At 38.0% G+C, this 20,854-nt stretch overlaps 1 protein-coding gene across 2 annotated transcripts in view; it reads right to left on the bottom strand.

The window, feature by feature from the left end:
- LOC112684008 (short neuropeptide F) overlaps positions 1 to 20,854 on the bottom strand; it is an 84,552-nt gene that overhangs the window by 1,872 nt on the left and 61,826 nt on the right. For both annotated transcript variants that reach the window (XM_025555294.1, XM_025555295.1), the window contains exons 2-3: positions 12,672 to 12,778; positions 9,933 to 10,090 (exon numbers count right to left, since the gene is read on the bottom strand). In XM_025555294.1, the coding sequence (XP_025411079.1) occupies positions 9,933 to 10,090; positions 12,672 to 12,756 (243 nt within the window). In that variant the 5' untranslated portion in view covers positions 12,757 to 12,778. The remainder of the gene's footprint in view (positions 1 to 9,932; positions 10,091 to 12,671; positions 12,779 to 20,854) is intronic.

Here is a 20,854-nt window from a genome sequence, read left to right as displayed (position 1 = left end):
AAGTTTTCCAACAAATTATACATTAAACACCTAAAAAATCATTTTTACAAAATGTTCATTAATCATTAGCCGTTTGGCATTACCGTATGCGTGTTTATAGGTGTAATATACAACTATGATGATGGTAAAATACAAATAATTATTACGAATTCAAAGTTTTTATGATTAAATTATTAACTATGGCCGTCACTAAATTTCAGGGTTTTCATTTAAGTCAAATCATATTTATAAATTAATTTAGTGAGACGGAACACATGAGCGTTTTATACTTTATATTTTTCGAGTTTTTGTTAAAATTATAAAAAAAAAAAAAATCCAGAACTTGAATGCTTATAACTTTATACAACCATTGATTATAAATACTATAGTGTTTATATAGTATTTATATTTAATCATGTTATTAACTTGTGATAGTGTATAAAAATACATTATTTATAAAATTGAGTTTCAACATAAATTTACTAAAATAAATAGCGATGCTATAATTAGCATCTCATTGAAATCATACAAATATTCTATTCGAATAACTAAATCGATTAAATTTTATTAAACAATATTAAAACCAATAACATTAATTCGTGCAAGAAAACTGTCGGTGAATATTCAAATCGTAATAGTTTTTCGAAAAGGATCGAACAAATAAAACAACAAAATCTGACACGGTCGTAGAACGTGTGCCGGAAAAAAGTTCGTATTACATTCATGTTAAACACTTATCGACGTTGGAATATATCAAATCGATTGTTCAAATCAAACGCATTACATAGATTTGGTAAAACACAATCATCTATGTACATATTAATAACAGCTATACGTAGATTCTACGTTTTGAAAATTCTAATTCTCGCTGACCAAGGATTTGAAACTACGACATTTCAATGGCACACTACGAATAAATCGCGCAATTTATTTGTAATATATTTTTAATTTAATCGCTATCGCGTCCGTCTTTTTCAACAGGATTTCCCTTGAAAACACGAGGGTGTACTTCCGACAGCGTCGCAGGTGCCTACGTCCTACACCACGCTTCTATGCGCTTATTGTTTTTCTCGGAACGCTCTCGCCGACGAACCTATTTACTTTTGTAATTGCATTTATAATGCTTTGTGTTACGTCACGAACGTTTACGTTTCAGCTCCGACGTCTCGGCGGGGCACGCGCGTGCGATGGGAATAATTGGATTTCAAAAGCAAAACTGTATAATATAACAATGATATCAGCTTATCGGATGCCGCACGGAAACGGTATCGAACATTTACTAACGATTACCGGATATATTTTTTAATTTTTTTTTTTTTTTTTTTTTACAGAAATAAACAAAAAACGAAAAAAAAAAACCCCCGACACATCTCACCGAGAAGCGGTTTAGTCGTTCGAACGTGCGCCACCGGTCGTAGCAAGACGAAAGCGATAGCGAAACATCTGACGCCCGTGGGTCCGCGCGGTCGAAAACACCGAAGTCCTCCGCGCGCTCGTTCAAATGCGCTGCGTCGGTACGGACGCGTTCATCGTTCGACCGTCCGTTGGCGGCGCGTCTAAAGGGCAAGAAGGGTTGTGACCCTCCTCCTCGAAGCACGTTGATGACTTAACACACCTTTACCCCGTTCTCCCCGTCAAACGGCTTCCGAGATTAAATTTTTTCCAAACGCTTTTACGGTTTTACCGTTTTAAACGTGTCACGCGCACCATCAGTAGCAACCGTGCGTCGGAAAATTTCGCGATCAGCTTTGCGGTGAAGCACGGCAGTGGCGTGTTTGAAGAGGGAGAGGGCAGAGGCACTTCTAGATTGATTATCGCCAAGTAAGTAACACACCTCCTACCGACTGATGTAATGTTATCCAACACAATCATATTTGTAGTTTATAGCTTTTTTATCTACGCCCCAATAGTACAAAATCACATAACAAACATTACAATTTTTAAGCTCGTGTTAAGTGTAGTATAATGACTGATGTTAAATGTTGGCACATTAAGGGTTGTTAATATGGCTCCCAGTAAATCCAAATATTCAATATTAATAAACAAAATTAACATTAAGGTATTTTCTTCTTTGTGCTAAGGATACAATACTTGGTTTTTCTCTTGACGAAAATGATGACCAACATTTGGTACATTTTATCCTGTTATGTGGTTTTCTTCTTTCAATCTAGTCATATAAAATGTTTTGACAAACTCCGACCCCCCCCCCCTCCAAACAAAATCCTAGATCCACCACCGGCGCAAGGTCAAACGTGTCGCGAATTCCGGCATAACGCAATCATTGCATAATTTGACCCCGTGGTCCGGCCAATCGGAGACAACAGACCGTGGGTAAACACGTGCCCGCGCCGCCGACGCGATGTTTCCGTTCGATCGCCATGGGACGCGCGGACGTACGTATAGAAAACGCGTACGAAAATAGAAACAGTAATCGCGTTTTCACGCGAGTAAATAAATCACGGGGGGGGTGGGGGAAAGTATCGCGTCGAACCCATCCCGCCCGCCATCTCCTAGGGGAAAAGGAGGGATTTCGTCAGAGTTCGGTAAAACATGACCCGAGAGCGTTTTCCGTTCCCGGCCGTCCGGTCCGGAAAATTTAATAATATCGCCGAGCGTCGTCCCGTACACGTTGAGGTGCGCATCGAGCGCGAACACTGTTCTTGTAAACGTCGACGATTCGATCTCGTGCGTCTACAAATCGCAATATCTAAAACCGCATTGTTACCGATCGTGCGCGTTCTCGTTTAGCCCGCGTGAAGTGTTCACGTTACAACCGTAACACGTCGCGGACACGATATTCCTGTTTACTCGGGCCCGGACTGTCTTAACAGTGACAATAATAAAAACAATAAAACAATCAGTAGACGGTTTCAACACTGGGTTTTCCGTTGCGCGCACACCGCGGATGCTGGTCCGTTAAAAATTACGGGTGAAAAAAGGGGTCCGTCCGGTTAAAACGTTATTCGCCGTGTTCATACGGGATACGTTGTTCGATTCCGACGGACGGATCGCGAGCGAATCAAATCGCTGATGTTTTTCGCGCGGTGTCGGATACAGACATTGTCATTAAACGGTTCCGGTCGCCGACGTAATCGCTATGGTCAACTGCACCGGTCGGATCCATCGGGCCAGCAATATACTCGTGTACCGATTATGAAAGTGTGTCCCGTCGGATCAAGACTGGGTGATAGTATTTTCCTAGTGTTTTATATTTTTTTCTCCTCCGATTTTTATAGTTTGAACGTACTCATCATCGTGGTCACGTTTACACTATTATTTGCCGTAGTCACAGCAATCAAATACGCATTATTTCGAAAGTATTTGAATCGAACCACTCCGAAAACAAAGCCAAGTGCGAGCAATGTTCACGTAAAACACTCGAGAATAATATTTCATATGTGAAAGCTTTATAACTTATGATATCGTGTTTTTAAGGAAAACATTTAATTGCGTATAGATAGAGATGTGTCGAGAATACGAAACTGTTATTTCCAAGCTTCAAATTATATGGTTGCGCGGTAGATCGTACAGATTAAATAACTAGTGTTTGATAAGTCACGCCGTAAATGTTTTTCGGTTTTATATGTGTATAAAAATGATTTTTAGAAGCTTTGATTGCACCGGAACCCAAATAATGGGAACATGGTCGAATCGATATAACTTTTTACTTCTTCCGGACAAACCGTGAAATGTGTAACGAAACGTTATAAACTAAAACCATACTCTGGACATAAAAAGATTAGTGAAATTAAAAATAATTACTCGAGAAATAATTACGGCATTGAAGTGATTTCTGAATCACCGGCAAAGAATCGTCCTGAACACGTGACATACGAAAAGGAAATGTAACAATCAAACGCGTTTAGTGTGCCAAAAACGTCGAGGCTTGTAGAATATTCAAACCTCTTCTTCATTTAATTAAACACCATCGACGATGAAAACTTCGAAGCAACAAATACATGAAATAAACTCAAATCGGAAACTGTAGAACTCCCCGAAAACCACCATTGGTTATAAAACTGTATGCGTTTGGTAAAAGTATCCCATGTTGTTGAAACGTTATAAAAAATAAACAAATAAATTACAATATTCGGTACCAATGTATGGTTTTTCACCCGTCCATAAACGATTCATCTACACTTATACTTGCGTTCTACAATAACTATGTTTAAATGTGTGTCGTTCCGTCGGAACGGCAGTCGTATGCGAATGGCGCGTGCTTTACGTAAGTACCTGTACAGGTGTACGAGTGCAACGCGTAATATATATCCGAGCTAAGCTCGCGGGGACGATCGAATGTCAACATATATAATCGTAACGTTCAACGGTGAAAAATCATCGCGAGAGACACGAACGAATAGAAACGATGTACCGCGCGAAATCTTCGAGATACCATATTGTTGTGCGGTTAAGGAGCGCGTGCGACGTCCCCAGCGGTGGCGAAAAGAGAATGGAAAACGAACAAAGTTGCGACTGGTGAGCAACAGCACTCTTTTGCGTCGTTTCGCGTTAAAATTCCGCGTAACACAACGCATCACGTCCCTCTGCGACGTTCGCGTAGTGTACTACCAGGTGTGGGTACGGCCCAAACATTTTCGGTCGTTCGCGTGACGTGTTGGCTGTTCCGAAAATGCGTTTTCTGAGTTGACTCGCACGAAAACGGAGTTAAGGTCGACCGCGAAACGAGATCTCACTCGTGTTGTTCATTGTCGAACGGCAATCACCAGTGTAAACTTGATCGTTTTCCGGAGAATCAAATGAAAGGATCGCGCAACGAGTGGCGGACCCGGGAGTGGTTCGGTGACGAACGCCGAGTCCATGGAGCCTAACGAGACAGAGACGAATATCGTTTGATATTCTCCGTTCCACGCGGCCCCGTGAAACCGAGTGAATAAACAAAACATCAACTCGAGACTTCGCCCAATCGCGTGTAAAAACCAAACGTAATACGTTATCACGTATTGTCCCCGCGTTCGTATGTTTTCCATTTAGCGAACCCTTTCCGTGCGCGCGCTCGCCCACCTACGTGTGTCCGTGTCCGATGTCTTACGGTTCGTTTAATATCGTTTTAAATCCATACACGTATAGAAATATGTATCCCTCGTGTATCGTGTCACCTTGAGCGGAAAAAACCGATTTTCTCGCCTCCGTGCCCTTCGACGACGTTGATTTTTTTTTTTTTCCACGCGAAGACGGCCGGTGCGTACCAATTACACGGATCGTAATGGGTTTTTCTGCTGCCACTCGGCTACCCCGAGAGCCAGGGCCGTTCGTTTAGCGCCCGGAGTCCACGAGGCCTGGTGACGCGTCGAAATGATTGATCGAAACGTTATCGAACTCGCGCGCGCGTACCGACCGCCGTGTGCCGAAGGCGTGCTAGACCGTGTTTTCATAAGACGTACACGAACGAAATAGATTACTCGTCCTTTAACCGTCTGTGAAATTAATTTTTTTTCGGAGAATCATTAATTTTTTATCCCCGGTCGTATTAGTAAAAAAAAAAAAACTTTTACGTTAAATGAACAATAAAAAAAAAAAAAAAAAAATGTAAAAGCCGCTCATCCCAGACGAAAAAATCCGAAATTTTCTTTTTCGTCGTTGTCAAACCGATCGACAACTCCTGTCGTTTTTCTGTTCGACAGACCCGCCTAAAATACGCTCTTGACCGTGGGCCTTGGACGAGTGTAGGTCGTGACGGTTCGGACGGACGTCCACAACTCTTATATTTTCGCAAAGCGCTCCGTAGCTCCGCGGTCGACGGCTTGTTACGGTTCGTATTGACATTTCACCGGAACGCGTTCGGTCGCCGCACTGCCGTTCCGGCGGAATAATCCCGGTTAATGATCGTTACCCGGTGTACTGGAAAAAAAAAAAAAAAAACGAATCTCTCGGGTTCGCACAATATCGAATCGAATTTTTTCGAATTGATTCGGTGCTCGGTCGTATTTCGATCACAACCCAGATGACCTCGGAATCGGACGGAGCTTTATTTCATTATACGTTCGTGCGACGCGTTGTTTCACGACAATACCATAGCGAGTGTTGATTGATCGCGCGCAATTACTGCTGTATCGGCTTACTACGAGAGTTTATAAAGTATGAAAACGAAATCACGGTCAGGCGACAAACAGCGTTTGCAACATCCGCTCATCGAACGCAATACGTGACAACGTGTAAGCTGCCAGCAAAACCTTATCGCGTCGTCGAAAACGTTTTAATTATTATTGTTTCACCGATTTGCGGTCGTTTTCCTCGTCCGTTTGGTCTAAGCCTCGAGAAACGACCCATGTGGTGAACGTATCACCTGTAGTCAGCATTGCGCAAGGTGAAAAAATGACTGCACGCGAACCAACTGGCTATAAATAACCGCTGTTAATGCCGTATATATCAAGGGTGGCCAAATTTTAAATGGTTCATCATATGGTTGTTGATTGTTCGCAGACGCAGGTTTTTTTTTTTTTTTTTCTAGAAATACGTCTCGATGATCGTCGGTCAGCCTAGTTTTATTTATAAAAATTAAGCTCGTAGTCTGCACATCATACGATTTCCGATAGGACGTTAACGATTCCATAAACGTTACCAACAAATTTCATTGCGCTGACTCTGGTCAATCGTCGTTCGTTAATAATTTAGTCTTGGTTCTGCCGTCTGTGTATGCGCGTCTGTTCGTGATTAACGTCTAATTTTCGTCTTAGTGTACTGTTCTAACAGATGCCGTAAGTTAAATAGTCTTTTAACAGTCGATTAAAGAGTTATTTGTCAGCATTTGGTGTCGGTGTGTTTTCGACTGACGGTGAAGTCGACTTATACGTTACGTTACGCAACGTTTAAACGTTTTACGTGTTTTGATCTTATTTAATAATCGTGTGCTGAACAAAGAAATCAAATTATTTACAAAAAAAAAAAAAAAAAATAATAAATAAAAATATTGTGTTTATTTTCTGAAAAAATTAAAAAATTAAAAAAAAGAGATGATCATAATTACAGATAACATATACCGATAAGTTTGAAGGCACCTGTGTTGCGTCAATAAGGCGTAAGTGTTGGACGTATGCATTTTCAAATAAACAAACGATATGTAGGCGACGTTGTGTGATGAATTCAACGTTGTCGTAACTCGGGCTGTGCGTGTCCGTGTAGCTACAATCAAGTTAAGCGCGTGGTTGTCGTTCTCGCATATTTGATGACCTGACCGTCTCCCTCCGTGCACGGTTGTCTCCCGGGAGAACGGATTCATTGCGAGCGATAATGAAAACACCGCGGCGGTGCGGCGATGTAATAATAATATGTTTCGCCAACTCTCCGGAGACCGGCATCGCGTCCCGCGGAAGAATAACATTTCGCGCGCTTAATGATCATTATATCTTCTTCTCCCGGTGTACGCGAATACGTTTTTATTCGACTTTTATTATTTTCACCGCTTTTAATTATTTACCCAGAACAGCGTCTAGGAAATGCAGTTTGTTTACGCCTCCGTCGCACGTCCGTGCGCGTAATGTAGTCTACGTTCAAAGAATATTGCATAACAAGTCTTAATCGACGTCCGAACGCCAGTTCTATTTTGATTGCGGTTCCAGTTACGTTGTACATTAAAATATTACGGTTTTACGGCACCCGTTATTACGATCATCTCATGGATCCCGAGCGCAGCAAGACATTCATTTTATCGCCCAACGCACTCTTGCACCGTAGGCCGGTGGGTTCCCAAAACTTTATACGATTTTCTTCGGGTTCACCGCGAAACGGTAAAACCACGTTCACCGTTGAACACATGTTGCTGATAATGTGACATAATTAGGGGTCATATGTTTTTTTATGAAATTGCATTTTTTTTTTTTTTTTTGCTATTCATTCGAATTAATGCCGACCCACGTACACGTTTGGTTCGTGTTCTACCGAATCAAATATTACTCTTTTGATTTTGCCCATTTTTGCGTATTTTATGGTTTTACATTTTAAATACCTATTTTTGAGATTTTAATAACGCTTATTTCAGTAAATTTTTAATTTTTTTTAAAAACAATTTAAATTATCGACACGTATACTTGTGTTTGACCCGAATATTTTTGGATTCTGATTTGATCACATTAAAAAAAACCATTTTATAACAGTGCTCATAATATGTAAATTAGTAATATTGAATATTTATAAAACATTTTAATTTTTAATATTAAATGTAAAATGTTGTTCTGATTATTTTGGTGTTTTTTTTTTAACAAAAATCATATTTTATGTTTATTGTGCACACTTTGAACGCATAATTGATCATATTTTTAGTGCATAAATACATACATATTACAGTCATTTTATTTGCATGAACATCCGAGCCCTAGATATAATATTAATAGCCTGACAATAGAGCGTTCGAGTAAATTACATGTTTTTAATTTCTACACGTTATCATACATGACATTGAAGTCCTTTTTATACGTATTCACTAGACTATAACAAAAATAAAGCTTGAACTAGGTACTATATTTAATATGAAGATATGTATAGATTACGGTTATAACAATGTGATAAAAAATTATATATATATCTTTTTTTATTTAAATAATGTGTAATTTTTATTCACCATTCAGCACTAACGAAATTTAGAAATTATATATTTTCGATAAAGGAGAATACCGTAATCAGATTCGGCATTGAGTCTCATTGTAGTAAAATCCAAATAAACGGTATCGCAATAGGTTTTGAAAGGTATGTATTTTGTACGAGAATACAATCGGATGATGTTAAGCAACTTCAAATTATCCAACAAGAATATTATTTATTCGTAAACAAACGGTTTTACGCATCGTCCGTATTGTACTTCAAGGTACAGTGTTAAGTAATAATCTTATTGTTGTACATACTTTTACACATCACTGGTGGCCGGTCCGTGTACGCGCAAGAGCTTACGCGTTTAACTGTTTTTTTTTTTTTTTTTTTTATATTACTTTACTATTATTATTATTTTCTGTTGATAAATCGTAAAGCCGAACCAGAATGTAGAACAAAATTCTGTAACCGTACAAGCGTGAATGCCGTTAGTGAAATTCGGAGTATTACTATTATGACCCGCGCTCATATAATTCTGCTTATAATTTTTTATCAATACATTTCGAGTACGAAATGAACGTGTTATTAATCGTCATCCCGGACGCCGCCGGTTTTCATTAAACTCTCGTGCTCTTCCTCGAAACTTCCAGAACTTGTGTGAACTTATGTAAAACGGCATTCGTACACCGTTCCGGCACAAAAAGCTTTTAACCGAAATGAACCGAATCGCTTAGGACCGTCGATAATTTAACACCATAATATCGTATGGAATAAAACAATCCGGGAAATATTATGTACACGCATAGAACATTATTCTATTTATGCGGATTCAATGTACAAACAATCTTCGACCCACTTAAAAGTTTTGTGTGGTTACAAATTCTCTCGGAGACATGAAAAATGTATAAACTCACTAAGAGACTGCATTGCACTTTTAAACTTGCGAACAAATGTTACCGGCAAAGTGGGGTATTCGAACATTTCGCGACGACAATCGACCATTGTATAACAATATCCATCCATTTCGGGTAAAGTTATCATTTGTTATCACTTAAAACACTGAAGTTCGACATCTAGCACTTTACTCGTAACGCAAAAAATATAATACATTTTACCTGTTGATATCTCATTTATGACGGTTGATATAAACTTATTACGTTTTCACGTAATCTGCTACCCGCAGCCACGACAATAATGTTTATTACGAAAAAAAAAAATAGATAATATTAATAAAATCAATAAAATGATAAATAATCACGTGCAAATCATCGTGTAAGCATTATGGTTGGGACGCATTCAACAACACGAGTGGTTACATAGCGTTGTCATCGTTGAGCCGGAAGAAACGAAATTAAAAATAATAAAATACGATTGCCAACCAGTCGGTTGGTCGGTCGGTGGGCGGTGCTCACCTGATAAAACGCCGGATCACTTCGACGTCCGAACCTTAACCTCAGCGACGGGGACCTTTGATTTTTGCGGACCATACGATGGTTCGGATCGATCAACGAGTTGCCCATCGAGTCTATTAGATCCTTCTGCAGCAAAAGCTCGTACAGCTCTCTGGCATCTGAAAATCCAAAACAACACGTTTGACGGTATACACGTGAAAAATTTGTTCGGAAGGTTTTCCGGGAAAATGTAAAAAGAACACGGTGACATATGCAGAAATAGCTGACGACATTTCTGCAACCTCCCTGTAAAAATCGAGCTTAAACGGAGCGAATTCGGATCATTGCGACCGCAAACTCGAGTCTTATTATTTTTGTGCGTGGATGGAATCGAAAAAAAAAGAAAAGAGACTCGTTTATTATTATCGATCGAACTGTTATTTCAATGCGCCTGGTGCGCGGTAATAATTTTTTTACGCGTTCGCAACGTTGTCCGTCGTCGTTTTCTTTTCCGACGGAAACCAAAAGTATTGCATCGCGTTTTGCGTATCGGAGAGTGCTCCCGAGGAGTTGCGGTGAAGTTGCGCGCTCAGAAAACCCGCAGATAACAATGAACGTGCATGATCGCCGGAGGAAAAGAATTCAGGTCAGGGGCATTGGCGCGGCGGAAAACAGCAGACATGGAAAAGTATACAATACGCGACTGTTCGCCGTCGGCAATATTATCCTTTGGAAAATTAATGTGATTTCGAAAAAAATTAAATAAATTTTCATTCAAATATCGAATGGTTTCATTGGTATTTCGCCGCATTATAATAGCGACGCGTACGCGCGGAAAACCTTTGCAATCTTATACCAGCGTACGATATTCGGATCGTTTCGAATTGCATGAAAATACGTGTTGATGACTCGTACAACACGAGCTGTATTTCAATAATAATTCTATTGATTATAAATAAAATTACAATACACGTACAAGTATGTTGTATACGGTTGTAGTGCAACTATCCCGTTCGCGTATAATTGTGTGTGTGTTTTTGCAATTAATCAGGATCTCGGAGAACGGCCCGAGTGTATTTAATCATGTCTGATAAAAACATAAATCGTATACGAAATAGCTCTTCTGACGAATAAATCATTGTTATGCAACGCAATCGTGGATATCATCATCAAAGTGTGATAAAATTTAATTTCGCGCCGCGTTCGCGTCAAGGATAAATATCTCCGTTTCGCTCTAACGAACGATCTTTATGATATAATTTGCCGAGTTAAGTACGCGTATAAATAAAGAATAATATCCATGATGTTCCGCGAAGATTTGCTAATTTAAAACCGCGGACAACCGGAATCCCTTACCGCGTTCAACTACGGTAAATCCTCGTGGGACACACTGCAGCACGTATATTGTTACACGTACCCTTAATATTTATTTTTTTTATATTTCGAAACCAACGAGAAACACAATTAAGGACGAAATTAAATTTTTTTTTTTTTTTTCAATCTCTTATTTTCGGAACAAAACCGTTTTGTTTTACACCGGTGATCGTATGTTTGTACGCGGATTGGATTTTATGCGACAGTTATTTCGAATAATTTCCCCGCGGAAACGTTGTACTCTTGTCCACACGATCGTTAACCTGTTTCACCGAAACTTTGGCCGCGCCTATAAAATTTATCGTATTTCGGTGATTATGTTCTTCTGCGTCACCAGCCGCGTACATTCGTCCGTTTAACATGCGAACCGTCGTTCTTCGCAGGGTTACACGAATATTATTCCGATATGCTAATGTGGTATACACCGAAATAACACGGTCCGTCTACTACGGTCGATTTCTACTTATACGTGTTGTCACAATCCTAACTCGAACTGCAGACGCGGTTTGTTGGACACCACGGTCTTGGAAATGTTTAGAAAACGTTTCCTACGAAAAGGCCTCTCGGAGAGACCGTGAACGTAAATGGATAGTTTTTTTTTTTTAATTTTTAGCCTAACGTTTCAGCGCCTCGTACGTTATCGGTGCATTAACGGACAGTTGTTGTTGTACCTAACGCACAAATAACTGATTGATTTCGTTGCGACAAAACGTGTATTAATATTTAATACGCATACTATGGCAATATGTAAAAACGAATTAATACATTTTTTTATTTTTCCGTTTTTCTGGCGTAATGCGATTTTTTACTCGGGTCCTATTTTTATGGGATATTTCTTCGTTACGAGATGTTTTCTTCTCGAGCTTTATTTCTTCGGGTTCGTCCGATTGCCCTATTCAACGAACAGCGTAAAATTGCATTTTCTATTCAACGTTTGTTCGTACCTTTTTTTTTTTTTTATTATTATTATTATTCAAATCCCCCAAAATTAAAAATTTATCAAAAGGTTTTTTTCATCGTGAACGTATAGCAACCCGAACGAGACATAATATCGGAGTCGTAAAATTAAGTGAATTTAAAATTTCTCTATAATTTGTGTTATTTTTCATTTATTCTCTCATGCCGTTCGTTCAATAACATCGCTATATTATATTATAAGCTAACTGCACGCTCTGAAGATGTTATACGAATTTTCGTTTCGGATTCAAACCGTCTGAAAGTTATTACGACGTGTGCCTACGCAAATAAGTCTTTAAAACACCCATCAACGTTTGCGTCGATGTGTAACTGTGTTCACTTGAAAATTTAGCATATATTATACTCTTTGAACAGCGCGGGATAAAGCCGTCATCACAATGGAGCACGTAAATAAATGTATGCACTCACTCTCGTAGTCAGCGTAAGACGGGGCAGCCGAAACTATTGTAGAGACTAGGAGAAGTGTACAGACCACGACGGCGATGAGTTTCATTTTTATTTCGATTGTCTGTGATCTGAAAAAAAAAAATAAATACAAAACAATTTAGTATCGCACGAACGAAAACGTACGCGCATTTCCGAAACATACGAATGAGATAAGCTGACGAGAACGCCGTTTATCACTGTAATTCGACTACCGCAGTTAGTGGCCGATGACCAATGCCGGATTAAACATTTGTGGGCCCCTAGGGGATTACAATTTTAGGCCCTACAAAATTATTTTTTACATACATCTTTAACATTACTGTCCAAAGATTAAAATAAACAGCTTTAATAATAACCAACTATTAATAATAAATTAAATCGTGTTTATTAAATTTTTTTATTCGAAAGAAAAATTAATTAATCATTATATTGTTTTTATTTTTTTCAAAATAATTTTATTATTATTACTGCATGCAACACCTAAAACTTAATATATATTTCATGATGATTTGTCCCGTAAATTCGTAAATAAAATACTGGTATTATTTATTTATTGAAAAACGGGACGTGCCCAATTACATAGAATAGTAAACATATAACTAACGTATAACTTATTATTAAATAAAAAAAATGTAGTTTTCCGTTTTTACAGGGACTCTTAAATGAGTGAGGCCCTAAGGCGAGCGCCTACTCCGCGTAATGGATAATCCGGCACTGCCGATGACGGACGTACATGTATGCTAGGATAATGCAGTGCTCGATCGTTCGTTCAGGGGCGCGTTTCGAAACATCTATCCGACGGAGGTAGGGCGTTCAATATTTTTACTACCGCGTATTTAAAATGTGTTTGTTTCACGAGATAATCATTTTGGTGAATTTTTAAGTACTGGATAGATCGTCAATGTTATGTACAAACAACAATAAAGAATGCTTATGATATTGAACCTAAACTGTATAAAAAATATTAAGCAATACCTACATTTTTCCTAGTTCGTTAAAATTTCGAAGAGAGTGGGTGGTTAGAACCTTCCCCTCGACACGCGCCTGCGTTGATTGATTGTGTTACTTTACGCATACGTAAGCGTAGAAAGCGGCTTTGCTCCGGAGAAAATGTTGGCCACCGTTGTCGTGTGCGCGCGCACAGCGGTTTAAAAGTAAAATTCTATGATAATAGTCACGGAGATGTGAATGTATAAATACGTATTATAATGTTCAAACGTAATTTAAACGGTTTGATATCGATGCGCGTTTATGTTTATTCGTTTATTTTTCCTGTGTTTAGTCAACGCGAGGTGCTCGTTGACGATATTTTAAAATAGTCGTTTGGTCGGCACTGCTAATAAATCCGTCGGACTGCCGAACTTCGTTTTGACTGCGTTTAGGGCGCGTCGAATATTAAATCCGAACAGCTGCGGTTGTATTGTTCACAAGACGGTGGACAATATTTCCGTACGGACGAGCTGTGAAGGGATTATACGGGTTTCGACGAATTTTATAAAATTATAAAGTTTTCATAACACGGTTTTTCGTGATGAAATATTTTGACAACAATTACCGAAAGAATCATTTCGAAATGCACCGCTCCGAGTCGATTACAAACCAACCATAGTATATTTAACATATTTTTTATAATTTTGTTAAATGTATGAAATCTCAAATTGAACTTTCACTTAACTTCTTGCTTGTTATTACTATAATACACTGAAATTATGAGTTATCACTAGTGGATTAAGTGGTGACATAAATTTTACTCCGTTTAAACCATATAAATATTCACTATTATTGATTGTAATTCTATTTTTTTTTTTTTTTTTTTTTTTTTTTTGTAAAAGTGATAAACAATTTTTATAGTTTATCACAACAAGCAACACGATTAAATTAATTATCGAAAATAATATTGTTCGGAGGACTAATTTTTGCGGGGTAATTATAAGTGCGGTTGTTTAATTAATATTTTGCATCATATTGCAAACAACAATTTTTGTTTCATTTGTTATAGCACTGATCAAGTTTTATCTTAAGCTTGTTAGTGTTTCGTTAACTTGTTTCGTGTACTTATGAACAACGTGTATTGGCTGAAAGCTTAACATAAAATCTACTTTTTATACGTTTAAATGATATAACTGACATAATATTATATTATACCATTAGTCTCATAATTTTAAATTAGATTTGTATTTAGCCTACAATGTTGAATAAAAGAAAAAAAAAAGTAGAAACTTTCGATTTAAACTTTTCCTTATTCGAAAAAAAAATGATAACAAAAAGTTTTTAACTATCGGTTGTTTGCATAAAAGTTAAGACAAATTTGTATTATCTCGTAATAATTTATAAAATTACTTTTAGTCTTAATTTTGTATTTTTTATAGAATACTTGTGTTAGCTTAATTTCAAAATAATTGTCGATGACTAATACGTGTATCTATTTAGAAGTAGAACTGAAATGAAGTTTAGATGTAAGAATACGATAATTTACATGTTTTTCTTCCACACCGTATAAAATCTGTTAAGCAAAAACTGTTAAAGCATTGCGTTTAATGTAATATAATAATTATAACATTATTATAATTATTGTGCTTTATTCTTATTTCTAAACCTTACAATTAAATCAAAGTTTAACTTCGTGTACATGTTTAATATTGAAAAACATGTACAACAGCAAATTTAGAACGATTGAACTATTTAACTTTATGATTTATCTACCAAAATCTCATTAGACGGTATAGTTAATCTTATTTGGCGAATATTTAAATATAATCACATAGGATGTACTCATAAGTTGGTTTAGGAATGACTAAATTTACTAGAGATTCATATTAGTAATGCAAATAAAATAACTCTATTTAATAAGTACAATTGTAGAAAATAAACACAAAATAAATGTAAGCATGAATATTAGAGTTATTGAAAGTCTTAAAGTTTACATATTAAAGCTCGTATATACTCTTACGACAGAATTTATTACTTTTAAATGTTCAAAAAAATATTTTATTAGATATATAATTATATATATATATATAGTATTGTTATGTGGTGTCAGGAATAATAATATAATTTAAAAAAAAAAATATTGGAAAGGAATACATTTACAAAGAGCAATGAGCATTTGAAGAGTAATGAATTACAGTTTCCGTCTTAAATTATGAACGAAACTAACTTCGATCGAAATCAATCATTTTTGAATGACACCAGTATTATGTTTTATTGTAAATAATACAGCACCATGGCTAAATAATATCGTTTACGGTTATGAATTTGACCGTTTCGTTCGTATAAACTGTCCATCAGGCAATATCACATTGGCGTTTTTTTATTTTTGTTTAATATTCGAATTCTTTAGATTTTTCGATATTTTTATGCCATTCATTTTTAATTTATACACATTTACGGGAAGCTCATTGATGCGGATACAACGTCACTAACTCCGGTTCGGTGTGCAAGGTCGTTGAGATTTTTTGGCCGGATTACAGATCTAAATTTCTTTTCTCGATAAGCTATAATAATATACTAATTCATATGTAAAAAAAAAAAAAAGAAAGTTTTTTCGATCGATGTCGTATCTGCTCTTTCACACTCAGACTACACACACACCGTAATCCAGGCGTACAATAATGAACTAATATTTCGGTAAAACAAAATAAAACTATCGGCGAGTTCACGACTGTGCACAGCTGTTTGTACAGAGCCGTCCGAGTCGAGCCACAAGTGCGTGGAGATTATCATCTATTATTTATGCGTTTGTTTTTCCACTGTGACACGCCATAGCGATACGCGTGTGTGTCGATGTCTAAATATAAGATTTTCCAACGGTACATACTACAGTTAGGTATCATCATTTTGGTCTGTCCGTTAAACGCCGGCGAAAATAAATAAAATTTAAAGACAATAAAAACCTATGTCCGACGATGAGTCAAATAACTCTCGAAGGAACACAACTGAACCGGATTTCTGTCACTTAAATAATTTAATTTCTTTTTTTACAAAACTTGTTTAAATATTCCAAACGGTTGAATAATGAATTATAATAATAATAATAAAAATAATAAAAAAAATAACCGTTAAATTATCTCTCGAAAAGATTGTAAGAAAATTAAACATTCAAACGAGTTTCGGATAATATTTACGAGCAAGTGTATAATACACTTAACTCATTGAAATCGTTGTGTAAGTGCTGTGCGTGAAGAAGCGAATATTATCGTCGGGTTCGTATGAATGAAACGTGTAGAAAATAAAATCACTTAGATATACAGACGTATTAATGAAGTATAATATTATTATAAATTATCAGATTCGGTAAACGAAAAGTTTATTTTTGAAGATGCTTTTAGTCGAACCATGAGATTAAATTTTACCACGCTTTTATTTTATTATTATTACTCATTTACAAAAAAAACACTGTTTTACTAAAAATTAGAAACTTGATTAAAAAAACGTTCAATTACGATGCGATCTAAATAGCTTTGAACGCGGTCGTCAAGTTACTTATTAGATCGGTAACTTTTTTGTTTAATAATAATTAAAATAATCTGCCTTTAAATTCATGATGGAAGAACGCGATACGAATCGTATAACTAATAGGATTGCTCTCAAGTGCAATAAAGCCGCTCAACTGCCGTTTGCTATTGTTTTGATGCAAACGATGATAAACAAAACGTAATTAATATCGTACATCGTTTTTCAAGCGTGTTTCAAAATATTGTTCGATGAACGTTGCTAAATATTGTTGCGAAATGCTTCCGTACAGCCATGTAAAACGGCTCTTAACGTTTACGTACCAGAACCATAATGTTGTTACAACACACTCGTGCTAATAGTGGTAGAGAAAATAAAATGTAATCTCTCGTACTCTTTCGGTTTCCTCTCTATCTCTCTCTCACACACACACACACACACACACACACACACACATACACACTTTCACGCGCTCACACACTCATTTCTTAGTTCCGCGATTCTTAATTCCTAATACCGAAGTACCGATAGCGAATAATCGGACGGTAAAAGCTGCACAGAATATCTGGCGATAAAATACGTTTTACGTCGAAGTGCGGTGTTAACCGGTCGCAAATCGAATCGTTCACAATAACCGAAGCTGCCGAACGTTATAACGTATGCATACGCGTTCAAAGTGAAAATTTCAATACTAGCAACGACAGTCGACGGTCCGTATTGACCTGGTATGATCACAGACCGCGATTTCTCCGCTAAACATACGATACGAATGTTGACTGCGATGCCGGTGAGACCGGCGAATTTAATTCCCGGCCAACATCGCCGGGGGAGTGAAATTCGCCTGTTGCGCTCACCGTGGATTCGTCGTCGTTTTATCGTAACCTAATCCGATCATCGGGTCGCCCACGCGCGCGCGTACGTGAACGCATAAGGCGTGTGAAAATCATTTCGGAAACTAATGAGCGCAGAACGAACGCGTTACGATTATTTGTCGTTTTTTGAACGTCGGTTATATATAGCGCACGTCCAACGAGAGCGGGTTAAACATCGAACCACTGCGATCCACGCACATCCGACCAATACCGCAATATTTTTCAGCCGCACCGATGGCAGCACCAAAGAACTCTACCGTGGCCCGCAAATCATGATGCACGGTTTGCAGGACGGTAATGTGACGATGATTACTCGAGTTCAACCCGTTAACCGTGTACCTGTTGCATGACAAACTGTTCGAAAACCGAAGTATTCTTTTGTTTTATCGTCTTGTTAAGCACTCGTAAACACGTTACAGTGTGCATGAGTAGCAATGTAGCATCGACAAAGGCAAAATAAATATGTGCGAAAAATGTCCAATGATTAGACAATCATTTCGACACCGTGCCGTGCGTGTAGGAGGTACATGGTTCTAAAAACTTCGCGTTCTAAAAATATTTTTAACACCAAAAGTCCGCACGGCATAAAATTGTTTGAAATATCCGATTCACCGGAGATCCACGTTTATCAATCAACCCGTGTACGAAACTTCAATTTTTAAAATTTTAGAACTTCACTCGTCACGCCTGCCGGCTCCACTACTGCGTGGGTTCGCCCCAAAAAGAATTGTAGACTGAGCCTAACCGGGTTTTTCTACAAACCTTGATACTGTGCGGACGGGAATGTGCTTTGTATGTGAACCTAAAACCTCGTTGCGCGAGTAAATCACGTATTTCGACTGTTGATACAAATTAATGTAATGAAATTCGATGTGAACAAAAAAAAAAAACAGTTTTAAATTTATTAATAAAAAAAAAAAAAAAAAAATAGAATCATATAACGAAAATAAAATAGGCACGGGTACGATTGTGTAAAATGTTTACATTAATTACGATTATACGATTTTTTTCTGGCTAATCATTATAATTTTAAAAATATCTTTTGCGAAGTACCAAAAAAAAAAAAATATGTGTCGCGGACCCGCGGAGATAACGTGCACCGACGCACCTAGGGCGCGAAGAAAATCGTAAACTAGTCGCTGGGCAAACTGTTTTTCCGCATGAACACAAAATGCGCATGTCTTCGCGCGTGTCGGTGCACCTACGTTTGTGGACGCTATGCATGCATAAATTATTTATAATCATTAATAACTATTATTGCCGTGTACTCGATATCGTGACGTCGGGGCTGTACATCGGTGATCTTAGGGCCCGGGTGCAGAATCGCGTGTATCAATTGTATTCACTTGATTTTTATCAAGTTTTATGAACTCTTCGAGGCCTTTGGCGCAGTCCTGATTCTCGTCGATGTCGACAGTAATTAACCCTTTCCCAACGACAGTATTACGACGAGACTTTAACGATTGTTACACATTATTAATGTCTACTCATGTAATATGGATATTGCTGAGTAGACATTACGTTCTAACTGGGGCATATATATCACAATAGTAAATCCAACGGTTATGGCAAATATGTAAGTCACGGCAGTTCGGCCACGACTTCCATCAGCCGCACTCCGTATTTTCTTTGATGTAGAGATCCATACTCTTGTAAGTTATTTTATGTATTCAATATTCATAATTATCTGAACCAATCTGTATTTGTCTGTAATATTAAGATCCGTTCCTTTCGTGCTGCCGAGCTACGGTGTAATATATTCAAATGGGTTAGAAAACCTTCCCCGAATATCCTACATTTAACTGGTCACCCCCGACCACGTGACAAGATTATTTACAGATAAAAACTGATGTTCGTGATAAACAGTGCGCACTGCTCTCGCCCGCCACCACCACTCATCACAACTTGGGCCGGCACCGCTCTGTACGTGCACACAACTCGTCGGCGCGGTCGGCCGATCGAACACACGTCGTCACCTGACCCCCATACCGCAGGTAGATGATAGATAGGTCGCGGGTACACGTACACGTACAGGATGTTTGCGTTGAGCATACCGCGGGGCGGCGGCCCGTAATGACGGTGATTAATTCGTACGTGGTGTCAGAAGTGTTACGTGAGAGCCGTCTCCTCGTACATCACGTCGTCGTTGGGATTTCGAAAATACCATATACGTACACATGAATACAAACGTATGGATTGTGCGTCATTTGTTTATGTGTATGTGTGTGTGTTTGTTTCTGCGTTTACGGGGGTGGTGAAAAGAGTTACGATAAAAAAAAAAAATCACATATTTATCGTTGATTTTTTTTTTTTTTTTTTACTTTCTTTTTACCATATGGAAGGGGCCATTTTACACACTCGAAATCGATAGTATACAAAAATACTTCGAAAACTTCTTTGATGCGCACCATCTTTTGATAAATATAACATAATACCTCATTTACATTCAGCCCATTTTCGTGGCAGTGAGCAGGGAAGTGGGCATGGAAGTGGGCAGCACGAGTATATGAACACGTAACTCGCGCTGATCATGCTCCTCGCATTTTCACTGCCCGTCGCTCCCGTTAGGAGCGGTAAATTGAGCAGTGCGAGCAGCAGGTTAACCGACAGCGTGATATTAGCACACATTAACAGGGCAATGTAGACGCTCACTACCTACGACGCTGTCACTGAAGTATTTTGACAATGAAATACAGCAGCGCGAGGAACAGCGGCAATGGCTGAATGTAAATGGGGTATAATACTTACTACTAGTACAAGTACGCAAGTGGCATTACAGTTTTCGTGGAACAGTTAACGGTCCAGCCGCAAAGGATTTAAAAATTATATGTTTTTAGTCGA

Source organism: Sipha flava, unplaced genomic scaffold, assembly GCF_003268045.1.
Source record: "Sipha flava isolate LNK unplaced genomic scaffold, YSA_version1 239_pilon_pilon, whole genome shotgun sequence".
NCBI lineage: Eukaryota > Metazoa > Arthropoda > Insecta > Hemiptera > Aphididae > Sipha > Sipha flava.
This window is presented reverse-complemented; position numbering and strand designations above follow the sequence as displayed.